The sequence below is a fragment of the Xyrauchen texanus genome, chromosome 7 (assembly GCF_025860055.1).
Source record: "Xyrauchen texanus isolate HMW12.3.18 chromosome 7, RBS_HiC_50CHRs, whole genome shotgun sequence".
Classification (NCBI taxonomy): domain Eukaryota; kingdom Metazoa; phylum Chordata; class Actinopteri; order Cypriniformes; family Catostomidae; genus Xyrauchen; species Xyrauchen texanus.
The window spans coordinates 9,728,710-9,742,155 of NC_068282.1; the positions used below are offsets into that span (position 1 = coordinate 9,728,710).

The 13,446-nt window shown below is 36.7% G+C and overlaps 1 protein-coding gene across 1 annotated transcript in view; it reads left to right on the top strand.

The window, feature by feature from the left end:
• The first annotated feature begins 4,140 nt into the window (after positions 1 to 4,140).
• Positions 4,141 to 13,446, top strand: part of LOC127646877 (potassium voltage-gated channel subfamily B member 1-like) — a 43,591-nt gene continuing 34,285 nt past the window's right edge. The window contains exon 1 of the mRNA XM_052130813.1: positions 4,141 to 4,754. Within this exon, the coding sequence (XP_051986773.1) occupies positions 4,179 to 4,754 (576 nt within the window). The 5' untranslated portion in view covers positions 4,141 to 4,178. The remainder of the gene's footprint in view (positions 4,755 to 13,446) is intronic.

Consider the following 13,446-nt stretch of genomic DNA (forward strand, 5'->3'; position numbering starts at 1 on the left):
TGTTCTTCTCAATGAGGCACTTACTGACTGAAGCAGAGTCCTCTATTAATTGGGCAGTATGCTAGCAAAATGAAAATAAAAATATGGGATTCAATTACAGTGTTTTATAAGTGGTAAAATTGCCCAAAATGTTGGTCGAGACATTTCTGATTTTCTCAAATCTAAATCTACACCTATGAATAAATGCAATTAATTTTCACTTGCGAATCTCTGAATGGCATATACACACTGTAGATGAACAATCTTGACAATTGACAAAGTCTAATTCGACTTTTTTAATGAAATTTTCTACAATGTCTTGTTGCCAGACATCAGCAAATGTTGCTGTATTGATGAATAATTGCCTTTCCAAAAAAGTGCATGTCATAGAATAGAGGGATAAAGCTTTGATGATACAATATCTTTGTTTTGATTAGTTCAGATGAACATTATAATAATTTAAAGAGAATATAAGAGATAAGTTTTGAAGCTACTATTTCTATTTTTGCACATGCATCATCTTGGACCCCAGACATTAAGTATAGTCAGTAAAGTCATTCTCAAAAATGACATTTAGATATCCCTATTAAACCTCAAATATTAGTAGGATAGACAATCAGGAAGCCAATCTATAAAACATCTGACATTCAATGTCAGGTCTACTGAGTTGTGAGCAACTTAGCACAGCTGATATGCTTCATCTTGATAGAATATTAAATCAAAATCACATATTCAAGCAGGGACTGCTGGCTTAAGAACTCCTCCAACAAGCTGACATGCCCTCAACGCGTGAAACAAGGGTTTATTTTTCTACACTGCTCTCTCTTCAGGCGCCATTTTCACATAGGTTACTGGTAAAGCGACACAGAACGAGCGGCTCCAAGAGCCTCTTGGTTTCGGGTGGCAAGGGTTAAACACGATTGCGCGTTAAGACTATGGAGAGCCAGCCATCTGCAAGGCAAGCAGCTGTCGCGTTCGTCTTCATGTTAGAAATAAGTGTGGATCCACCACAAGACTTGTTGATCTTTTTGTATGAGAAGAAACCCGGGCTACATGTGTAGCCAATGTCTGGAGACGATGAAAAAGCTCCTAATACTGGCTTCGTGCGTTATCCCGTATGTAAATTCTTAATTTCACACTGTTGTCAGCAATGACTCTTCAAACATGCAAGTATGTATTCGTTGCAGCTTTATTTACCTACCCAATATTTGTATGATTACCAGATGTTTATGGTTATTGATCTTTATTGAAAAGTCCTGATTGGAAAAGTGTAGTAGGGTGTGCTGATGTGCTATAAGCTGTTTCTGAATTATATTAAATGTTATGCATTTCACTTTTATAAATGAGTTCTATTGCGATAGGATTTTTAATTGTGTTTGTTGTCTGATTTCATTATTGTTTTCATGCATGATGCTGGATCATTACCCCGAATGCCACTCCTACAGTGTTTAAATTTGATCGTGAGAGGACACTAAGATGTTTTATGCCGTTTTTAAATGACCCGAAACAATGTGCGCTATACGTATTCGAAGTCACTTATTTTCATCAAGTGTAAAAGATTTCTATCAATGAAATCACGGCAAAAGCGCAGCTGCATTGACACGCTGATGTCAATAATGACTGTCTGATGCTGTTAATGCCATTTTATCCGGGAAAAGACGTGCGATGCTTATTAAAACCCAATTTTAATTAGCCTCGCGTTGTAATATTGGCTAAATCCGATCTAGTCATCATGTTTTCCTCCTGTCTGTGCATGGAACACGCTGGCGTGTTGTTGCAGCTGTACGGGCGTGCTCCAGCCGACGTTCTACTTAACTCTTTAGTCACACGAGGTATGGAAATTCAATATATAACCTTTTAGACTGTTAGGAAATACTTGATGGACTCTTTTAATCTACTGAACATGAGCGTGTAGCAACAGGGATATGGGAGTTCTTATTTTGTCCGTTTTTCTTTTTCTATTAAGAGCTTATATTTACGAATCGGGGTTTAACTGACGAGCAGCAGATGATTCAGAACCCCCTGAGTGGACAGCGACTTGCTGAGCTCTCAGTAGCCAGACTTGCAATATGCCTTTGCGTATAAGCGGCTGTTTATTTGTCTTAAATAAAACATAATAGAGCACTTAACAGAGCACAGCTCGTTTTGGGGTGTTTCTTCAACTGTGGCCACTTTCATTTGCCTGGGGTTGATTTTTATTAAAACTAGCAGATTTAAAATGTTAAAACTGACTTGGAAATTCTTTACCATGTCTTCATTTACCATGTGTTTTGCTGTATAGCCTATGTGATTGTCCCAGACCCAAGTTTCAATATTAAACTATCAAATTGCATTATACAATACAATTTATTACATGTTTAAAGCTATTCAGTGACCAGCTATGACCAAAGAGTAAAATAAATATGAACCATTTCAATATTTATTGTGTGGAAATTAATGATATAACTTTTTCAAAGATTACGACTGTTCCACAGTTGTGCCGGACTTTCCATTACACCAAACATTTCTTTTTCTTCCAAATTTAAGTTTAGATTAAATATAGGCAAAGTGGGACACTTTTGGAAATGTACTTTTACAGGCACTTTTAATTGTGACCCAAATACCATATAACTTGATATTTCATCTTTATAGAAAGCTTAGGATATACGTTAAGTTAAGAAATAAATATTTGGAGAAAGAACTCTCTTTTGACCAAATTCCTGATTTCTTCAGGTAATACTGGTGAAGTAGACAGGGGCTGGACAGGGGCCTGCACTTTTAGTATATTGTTAGTATTTATTTTGTTTGCAACCTACTGTAGGCTTACATAAACTTAGAAATATCCCCTTGTTAAATCAACTTGAAAAAGACAATCACAGTTCAGTATTTGAATATATTGTAATTTTGCTCGCAAAAGTGTATAGGCTTAAAGATTAATAGACAGCCTCAGAAAGCTTGCACATCGGCAACACAAAGTACTTTGTCCCAATTTATCCATATTCACCCTACATGTTAACCAAGTCGACAGCAGTGTTGTGAAGAGCATGCTTGAAATATGAGAAGTGATGTTTTAAGAAAACAAAGAAAAATCAAGGTAAATATCACTTGTGAGCAGAATATTTTTATTAGGTGTCATTCCCAATCAAGATGTAATTTTGCCAACTTGTGCAAAAATTGTGAAAATATAAGTATAACAAAAGATAAATATAATAAGTTAACCTTACACCCTGTCTACACCGGACATGTGCGGTGTGTTGTGCCACATTGTGTCGCGTCGTGTCAAAAGCAATAGAACCCTTTATAATCAAATCAGCTGTCCACACTGGAAACGTCTGTTGTGATGTGTCGTGCTGACAGTATACGGGTGTCCCGTTCCATTTTGCACTGCACCCGCTGGCACTACTACTGCCAACAACACAAATAAACGGTTTAGAACATTTGTGTCTGCACGCATCCAGTGTAGACGGCCTCATGCTGTTGCGTTGCATCACATCAAAGGACGTGCCAAATGTAAACAGGGTGTTAGCAAGACAAAGGAGTTGGCCATTTTGTTGCAAAAACATAAAAAAAAATGACTTTCCATCACTGTCATTTCCACCACAGAATTCTATTAAACACATTATTGAATGGATAGTTCCAGTCCTGTATGCTGAATGGTCAACTGCCATGCTTTATTCATGATAAAACATAGCTCTGACCTCTTCACGGAACTTGGATCACTCCACAGCTCACATAGCTGACAGTTATTATTGTCGCCTTGAAATGTTCTGTTTACTGTTTACAGCCAGGGACTATATTTTATAGCGAAAGTATGGCATTTCATTATTTTACTTACAAAATGTAGCATTTTAATGAACATTTGTGTCCTTAATATTTGTATTATGTAGTGACTGTTTAATAAATGCATTAAGGCACTCAAGGCTGTGCCATATTGTGAATATACAGAAGTCGTGGCTAAAGGGGTTGTTTAAATACAGAATTTGAGATGTGCTGGAACTGACATGGTGGTGGGAATTTTTAATCACTTTTAAATAAACTTTTAGCGAGACTTTACTTTCAAGATGTGCTTAAAGAGTCCTAAGTTGAATATTCACCCTTTTCATTTCCCCTTTTTTTCAACAGCTCGAATAGAATGAAACATCTCGGAGAACGACTGGTAACAATGCCAGTCCCATGGAAAAATTCATAGGATAGTCTATGCCTGATTTCAACAGAACAAAATGGATAAACCGTCCGCAGGAATGAGTAAAGTTGGCTCCCGGTCGACAGCCTCTCTCCCCCCGGAGCCTGTGGATATAATCCGGAGTATGTCGTGCTACCGGCGTGTCAAGCTGAATGTTGGGGGTCTGCCGCACGAGGTCCTGTGGAGAACATTGGACCGACTGCCGCGAACTCGTCTGGGGAAGTTACGAGACTGCAAAAACCAAGAAGCCCTCATGGAAGTATGCGATGACTACAACCTAGACGACAACGAATACTTTTTTGACCGGCACCCCGGGGCGTTCACGTCCATACTAAACTTTTACCGTACAGGAAAGCTGCATATGATGGAGGAAATGTGTGCCCTGTCCTTCAGCCAGGAGCTGGACTACTGGGGGGTGGATGAGATCTACTTGGAATCGTGTTGCCAGGCGCGGTACCACCAAAAGAAAGAGCAAATGAACGAGGAGCTCAAACGGGAGGCTGACACTCTGAAGGACCGTGATGGCGAAGAGTTTGACAATACGTGTTGTTCAGAGAAACGGAAGAAACTCTGGGACCTACTTGAGAAGCCTGGCTCATCTGTAGCAGCCAAGGTATACCTTCATATGTTGATAACATCCTGTTACACCGATAAATAGGCAAAGAAACAGACAGACAGACAGTGAGGCAAACAGGCAATCTGACACACCTACACATACACACACTTTAAGGCCTAGAAAATGCAATGAATGTGTTCTTAAGGCAGCAAAAACAGCATTCATTAGTTTAGAAAGAAAAGCGACTCGTACTTTTCAGTTATTATAATTTATTTAGATTTCTGATGGTCAAGTACAACATTATTTTCAGCTGCATTCAACAATGTGTTTCAAACATCTTCATCTGCCAAGAAAAAGCACTTCCTCCACATAACTGTTTCTGAGCATATATCAACACTCAATTAGCTTAAAAGGGCAATGTAAAAAGTGCAGTTCAAGCCTTTGGACTCTAACCAGATTGCTGTAGTTGAGTAATCCATCACAATGTAGTGAGTCTCCATTGCTTCTCACATAATTCAGAATGCTATGTTTCCATTTTAAACATTCAGAGCATTTATGGGTCAGTCAAGAGTTTAGACAATCATAGGTGCAGGTCTGAGATTTAGACATTTTTTTAGGAAATCTGAACTGTTTAAACAGCAAGTTAAATGTCATCAGATCAGATTTTTTCTGTTCAGACTAAAGTCGATTGTGCTAGCACATCCACATTGGTAGTAACAGCAGGTTCACCATAAGTGAGACTTTATCCAGAGGAACAAAAGCCATATATGCAATGTATGCAACACATAGGGGCACCGGCAGCAAACCAAGGTGGTGCAATTGGGACTTCAATGTAAACATCCACTGTTATGATTGGCTAACTTCGTGCAGCCCCTCTAATACAACCATATTTGAAATTCAATCGGAAGAGAATAAACAAGCTTCACAACATTCTAAACAAGATTTCAGGGTTTACACATAATCCACATCCAACACATTGCATTTGTATATATGTTAAACTGTTCATTTAATATAAGCAGAGCAGCATCATAACATATCAAACAGTCATGATATTTAAAATATTTTTGAATGAAACTGTCTACTAACGGTTTTGTGGTTGGGACCAATTTTTTTTTTTTTACAGCCCCATTCTTCAATAACAGTTCCTTTGTAAAGCTTGAATCGTATTATGACTGGTTCACAAACAATCCACGCTGATATGAGCCTAGAAAAAAATTTAAACGCACAAGCATAGTCCAAAGAATGATGAAACAAGAAACACGCACAGAGTATCATCCTGCACTTAAGCGCACATCACTGGAAATGTATCGATGCATCGAACCACAAGATGTCCATCTAGTGCATGTTTACATACACCAACAATTTAAAATAGCGCAGAAGAGCGCAAAAATGCATCCAGGACGCATGTGTGCTCAAAACAGTAGGAAGCAGAACAGGTGATGAAACACAATGGCGTCTCCTTTTCAGAGTTGTAACTTGACACTGTGTCTTGTAAAAGCCGTGCGAGATACATAACAATGGTCTAAGACTTCTAAGTCTAAGTCTAATGCATGTTTATATACAAAAAAATAGTGCAGATGGGTCCCCATTGGTTTTCAGGAATAATTAGGTCTCTGTCCTGCTCTCTCTCTCTCACTCCGTTTACAAACTGAGCACCAGTGGACGGGGCCATTGGTACGATGGCGTAAATTAGGCGTTGAAGTTGTTGCAGTAGAGTCGGTGATGAATTAATGGGCCCCCTAGTGACGTAGGGAAGTCACTGAATTTGAAAACGAGGCGTTTTTGAAGCTTGATTTCAATAAATACTTTTATTGCATTGGGGAATAAGTTTTGAGTTTTGAATGACCTCTTATATGTAAAAATATCAAGTACTATTTGATTCCACATGACATGACCCCTTTCATTTTAATTAGATTACAAACTGGTGAAAATTGGAGCTTCTTGTTTTATGGTTAAATGGTAGATGTTCAAATTGTATGAGAAGATGCAGTTCTTATCTGCAACCTTTTGGTTCTCCTTCTGTGCTGGCCATCTATTTTGCTCGTTCTAATTTCGTACTTGTGTACCTAAGAGCTGGTTGGTCACATGGGACTGGGAGGGACAGTTCAGTGCAAACTGTCCTTCCTGTTACCAAGCAACAGAGAGATGACACTATCACTTTAAAAGGAAGGACTTATAAGTCACAAAAGGACAAAGTTAGTGTTTGTGAGGGGTTAAAATGTTTTTGAGGGGTTCATGACTAAAGTGGACACATATGTGTGTGAATTGTTTTGTTCATATGTACATAGACAACACATACTGTTTTCTGGGCACAACAACAGATATCATAATCAGTTCTGTGTTTAGTTCAGTTTATAACAGGAGTCAAGCTTGGTTTTTGGCCCTGTCACATATTCCTTTTTCATTTTCCATACCCCTATCGCTCTCACTCTTTCTTCAGACTCCTTCACTGCACCTCTGGCTAAATGTCAGTGAAATGTCACATTAATTATCCTCCCTGAGACTCTGTGTCCCATTCTGTTCTCAACCCCTCCTCATTCCCTCCATCCTCATTCGAACCGAGCTCTGTCTACATCTGTCTCAAATCAGATTTCGCCGCATGGCCCTACCGCACAATAAGATTATGTCAGACCAGAGACCACCGTCATTGCATTGCAAATTACCATCTGGTCATATTTCAAAGCTATACTTCAACTATTCTGCATTCACAAATACCTTGCTATTTACTAGATCCTCTTGATAGTATTTACAAGATACAGTGTAGCAATTTGCTTTGAATTAAGGACCTTGCATTTAATTGATACCGTATAACCATCATGGTCAAAGCATTGTAAAGTTGTGGTGTCTCAAATTGTTCAAACACTAGCAAAGTGAATGAATGTAGAGGTACATGTTGCTTTAAGGGAATGTAATTCAATTGCACATTGAATGGCTATTTTAAGAAGTTTTCTTCATTATGTAGTAGGTTCTACTTTTTCAGTGCCATTTAAGGTGAATTAGGGTAATCTGGAACATATTTGCACACTTTACTGTGAGTGACACCTCAACACTTGAGACCAACAGATGAGACTTAATCACATGACAACCCAGCTAGAATATGGTAATATTTCCATAGGCTTACTTATGAAAGAGTCACAATTTTCCAGATTACACTTATTCAGCCTATTATAAGTAGTGTTGGGTTACATTACTCAAATAAGTAATCCACTACCAATAACTAATTGCTTCTCTAAAATTGTAATTGGACTACTTTTTTGGGGGTAATTATCATGCCATAAATGCTGCTGTTTGAGCTTAACTTGTATTGAACCCACAAGATTAATTTAATGTAATTAAAATTATTGGAAGTCTGTAAGTGTAAACTGAAAATAGATATTTTTTAAATTGAATGCTTTGCACTACTTTCTGGCTTATTATTTTTATTTTATAAAAAAAAAATTCAGTAACTAATTACTTTGTAATCAGACAATAGCCAACACTGATTATTAGTGTGGACCAACTAAACTATCTGTAAATGTGAGTTGTGCTTTCACTCAGATCTGGACTGGTAATCTGGCATACCGCGCATTTTCTCGGTGGACCGACTCACTTTGGGGCCGATCAGGGGTGGACTGGCCATCGGGAGAACCGAGCAGGCTGGTGTGTCGGCCGCAAAATGTGCCGAATGGGCCGCAATAAGCTAAAATGAGCCGCCGCGTTATGCAGAACGGACCAAAAAACGACAAATATGCAGAAAAGGACAGCGAACAAACTTTGCAAACATCTATCTGAATAGCCATACTTTCATGTCTACCATACTTTTATGTTCGAGGGGCATTACTTCTTATGAGAGGTACAGATAATAAGTCTTCCATTCCATCTATGCAATATTTATGAGGATATCTGACTAGTGCCTGTGAAGTATCTAATGTCAGTTTAGCTGGCCAGAAAGACTACAGGCTGCATTCGATTCAGTCACCAGGTTTGGGATCAGTTCCATTGCAGTTCAGATAGTTCAGATGATTTAAGTGAAATCCATACTTCACAGTACTTTTTGATTGGATTGGACGAGGATAAATGACTTTGAAATTTGCTGATAACAATTTCTAAAGCCACACCCTGTCCATTTAGTCCTGTAGTCAACACACAATCACAAATAAACTAATTTGTGTAATATAGTAAACTCTATTGTGTCATAATAGGTCCTAGATGACAGGCAGGCTCACAATTGTACAATAGGTACAAAAAACAAACAAGGTTGGGAGGGTTACTTTTAAAATGTATTACATAATGCATGTAGAATGTAATTTGTAAGTAATATATTCTGTTAGATTACTCAAGGTCAGTAATGTAATCTAAATACTTTGGATTTCTTCTTCAGCACAATTGTTTCACACTTGTTTTGACTATAATCATGTTAATAACAAATAAAATACAAAATCTGCCAGCACAGTAAGAAGAAAATACACTTAGCCTAAATATCTTATGCAGTATTGCTTCTAAAACAAGATAAAGAAAAAGTTTTAAAGATATTAAGATCATTTTACAGAAAAACAATACATAAATCATCATCAGTAATAAGGTTTTTGCAGCACATCTTTGTGCTAATATCAAAGGTCTTAAAAGAGAAAAAGTTATGATCTAATGAGGATTTAATTTTATATAGAAAAAATATTGTGCCTGGTAACAAGTCCATGTAAAAGGGCTAGAAATAGCATTTTAGCTTAGCATAAAGCTAAATGTTCACATGAAAATATGCACAATTTCTGCTGCTTCAAAATCAACATTATTTAAAAAACCTGTATCCAGTAATCACGAACGCCTTGAAATGTATCAGAAAAGTCATGGAAATTCACTTGTCAAAAAGAGTAGGAATCCTGTAAATAAATAAAAATATAAGTATTAAATAATATTAACCTCCTGAAACCTCCGTGTGACTTCTGCGTGCATTGTCCATTTCCCTTTTTGGATTTGTTACTATTAGCATCTAGTAAACAAGCAAAAATATAAATAAAAATTTAGAGCAAATTGTTTTCTTAAAAAATGTATGTCCACATATGTGGACAGCATGAATACTTTGTGAAATGTTATATAACACTAAGCTATAGAAAGTCAGATTTTTTTATCAAATTGTTTGTTTCCAGGAGTGTTGGTTATTCGTGTTTTTGAGGCATAACAGACATTACAGCTGATTTTCTGTAAAGCTGAATAAAACATTCTTATTCAAAGTAATGTCCAGCATCATCCAATTACTGCCAACCATGCTAAAATAAAATGTTGCATTGGTACAAACAGTTGCTGAGATGGGAAACACAGGATCTAAATGCAGGCTTTTAATGAAGATGATAATAGTGAAACAAATAAACATGAACTCATAAAGCAACAAACAAGAACTGACAAAGAAATGCCAAACTAGAGGGTGTATATACACACACCCAATTGGGAACAGATTGCAGTGATGAGGGCAGTGCATGATGGGAAATGTAGTCCAGGGGAAACACTTAAAAATAAGAGTCCTAGGAAACACGAGGTAGACAGACTGTGACATGCATTATAGAATTCAGAATCTATGTACTGATTACTATTGTCCCATGTCTGCCAAACATGTTGAGTGGTCCAAACATCGTATGCAGCCTTAAACTGAACTTTTGGTCGGATTTTAGGATTGAATGATGCATAGAAAAGTACTGGATGCTCCATTTCTCCCCTGCTCCCTATTTAGTGAATGACTCAACCTCCAATGTGCTGTCTGTCTTTACTGGTCTCAAAACAGTTGCACCATATTATCATCCTAACTCCATAAATAGTCTCTGAAAGCAATATTTTTCAGGTTTTGGATGAGCTCATTTATTCTCAATGTGAAAATGCATGGCAATAAATACACTGTAAACTCCTGTTTTTCCAAAAAAAAAAAAAAAAACTGGCAGATGTGGTTGCCAGAGTAATTATGTAAAACAAAATACAGTACAAATGTATACAGCTTTACAAAACAACCTCTAAATTGTATAATTTAAAACAATGGCATAAACATTAACTAAACTACATTAAATATAATACAGAACACCCAATGTACGTAACTAATATTAAAAATAAGAATAAAAATAACTATTCCCATAAAATATAATGAAATATGATGGGTCATGCAGGGAATTGTGGGAACGCCTGATTATTGTTTTTTTTACTGTAATTTTAACAATAATTAACTCTCTTGTTAAACATAATTTAAAAAAAAATATTTAACAGTTAATATTCGTTAATCAATTAACATTTTATTTCTGTAACATTTTTACAGTCTTTTACTGTTAAAATTACAGACATTTTTACAGTGTACAGGAATGCATTAACTAATGTTAATGAATAGAATCATATTGCACAGTGATAACAAAATAAAATATAACAAAATGTATATTAAAATGAAGTGAAATGACCCACAGATGTGTTAATGTTGAAAGCTATGTAACAAACATGCTATTTCTACTTTTGAGGAAATAAGGTCCAAAAATCCTTGTATGTTGACATCATGTTTATCAGGGCACAGACATGCGAGAAATCGTAACTAGAGTCTCTACTCTTTACAACCAATGAAAAAAATGTAAAGAGATTTCTTACCAGAGGCAATTTTGTTGGTGCAGCTTCCATAGGAGTGTGTTTCAAGGAAATCGATGGCATGTTGTTGTGTCACGTGACTTGGTTCGGCAGAAGTTTGACCCTTTAAATGACAGTCTTGAGTCTTGTGAACATTATTCAGTCAGTTTTTATTCATTTAAATTATGCGTTGCATATAGTGACGCAAAAATACAATGTCCATGCATGTGTCCCACAAGGTTAAGCCATATCCCCTGTGTGATAAAGTGAATGTCCACTTACACATTAGCTGCAATAACTGTAACCACATGATTCCTATAATTTAATATTAGCATTTCACATCATCCTGATGGAAATGTAATGCACTCCTCTTTGAAGAACTGCTTTAATTCAGAAACATTGGAAAGTGATCAAACATGAACTGCTCATTTTAGGCCCAGCCACATAATCTGTTCTGGATTCTGTTCTAGACCTAGATGTTTTACTTTAAAACCTTGATTTAACTACTTTCAGCCATTCTGATTTGAACTTGCTATCGCGCATACCGTCTATCTTCATGACCTAATTACAGTTAAGTTCAGGAATGAATGGCCCGATATTCTCAAAAAATCTTCTAAGGAACAGAATCCAGAGAATTTATCCTGTTATTTTTAGCAGTCACTTCCATCTGGCTACTTCTAAGCTTACAATTGCTCGGCCCATTTCTGATTATAGGGTCACAGATACTGACCTTACAGGCTTGAAAAGACAGTGTGTTTTTTTCTAGGAGGTTTTTCAGATCCTTTTCCTGGATGAGAGAATTTCAGCAGCCTGGGAACAATCACAGGTCCAGTTGTTCTCCTTTTTTTGACTAAAATTCTCTCTGTGGTTCAGAATACAAAGACACTTTTATAATCCTTTTCAGACTGATAGCCCCCAAGTGACATGATGTGTTTGTTCTGGCATTTTCTGAAAAAAAGTGTCAAGCAGATATTGTTTATATTAAGCAGGGCTCCCTCTAATCAAATCTGCCAGTTAATTGGCTTAATTATTTTCTTGTTCACACTATTCTTTAATACATATTGGTTAAAATTACACATATTCAAATTGCAAATAAAAAAAATAAAAAAATGTTTTGGGTGCTGTGAAAAGTATGCACCATTCAAGATTTTCTGCAGTTTTTTTTTTTTTTACTTTCCTATTTATTCAACATACAATAAAATATCCATATCCCTTCTGTCAAAAATGTAAAAGTGTTGGTTACAAAATCAGAGCAGCAAATACATATTAATGGCAAATTAACTGTATTAGGTTCTCGTTTGAAAATTAATATACGTTGCTATGTTTATGTCTTTCATCCACACACTCGATAAAATTGCTTTTTGGCTGAACTTCATTCAATCGTGGACAGTGGTTACCCATTTTTGTTACAAGTTTTCTTAACTTTTCTTAACTAAAAAATTACTACAGGTGAAACTTGAAATATTAGAATATCGTGCAAAAGTTCATTAATTTCAGTAATTCAACTTAAAAGGTGAAACTAATATATTATATAGACTCATTACAAGCAAAGTAAGATATTTCAAGCCTTTATTTGATATAATTTTGATGATTATGGCTTACAGCTTATGAAAACCCCAAATTCAGAATCTCAGAAAATTCAAATATTGTGAAAAGGTTCAGTATTGTAGGCTCAAAGTGTCACACTCTAATCAGCTAAACACCTGCAAAGGGTTCCTGAGCCTTTAAATGGTCTCTCAGTCTGGTTCAGTTGAATTCACAATCATGGGGAAGACTGCTGACCTGACAGTTGTGCAGAAAACCATCATTGACACCCTCCACAAGGAGGGAAAGCCTCAAAAGGTAATTGCAAAAGAAGTTGGATGTTCTCAAAGTGCTGTATCAAAGCACATTAATAGAAAGTTAAGTGGAAGGGAAAAGTGTGGAAGAAAAAGGTGCACAAGCAGCAGGGATGACCGTAGCCTGGAGAGGATTGTCAGGAAAAGGCCATTCAAATATGTGGGGAGCTTCACAAGGAGTGGACTGAGGCTGGAGTTACTGCATCAAGAGCCACCACACACAGACGGGTCCTGGACATGGGCTTCAAATGTCAAACGTCTTACCTGGGCTAAAGAAAAAAAGAACTGGTCTGTTGCTCAGTGGTCCAAAGTCCTCTTTTCTGATGAGAGCAAATTTTGCATCTCAT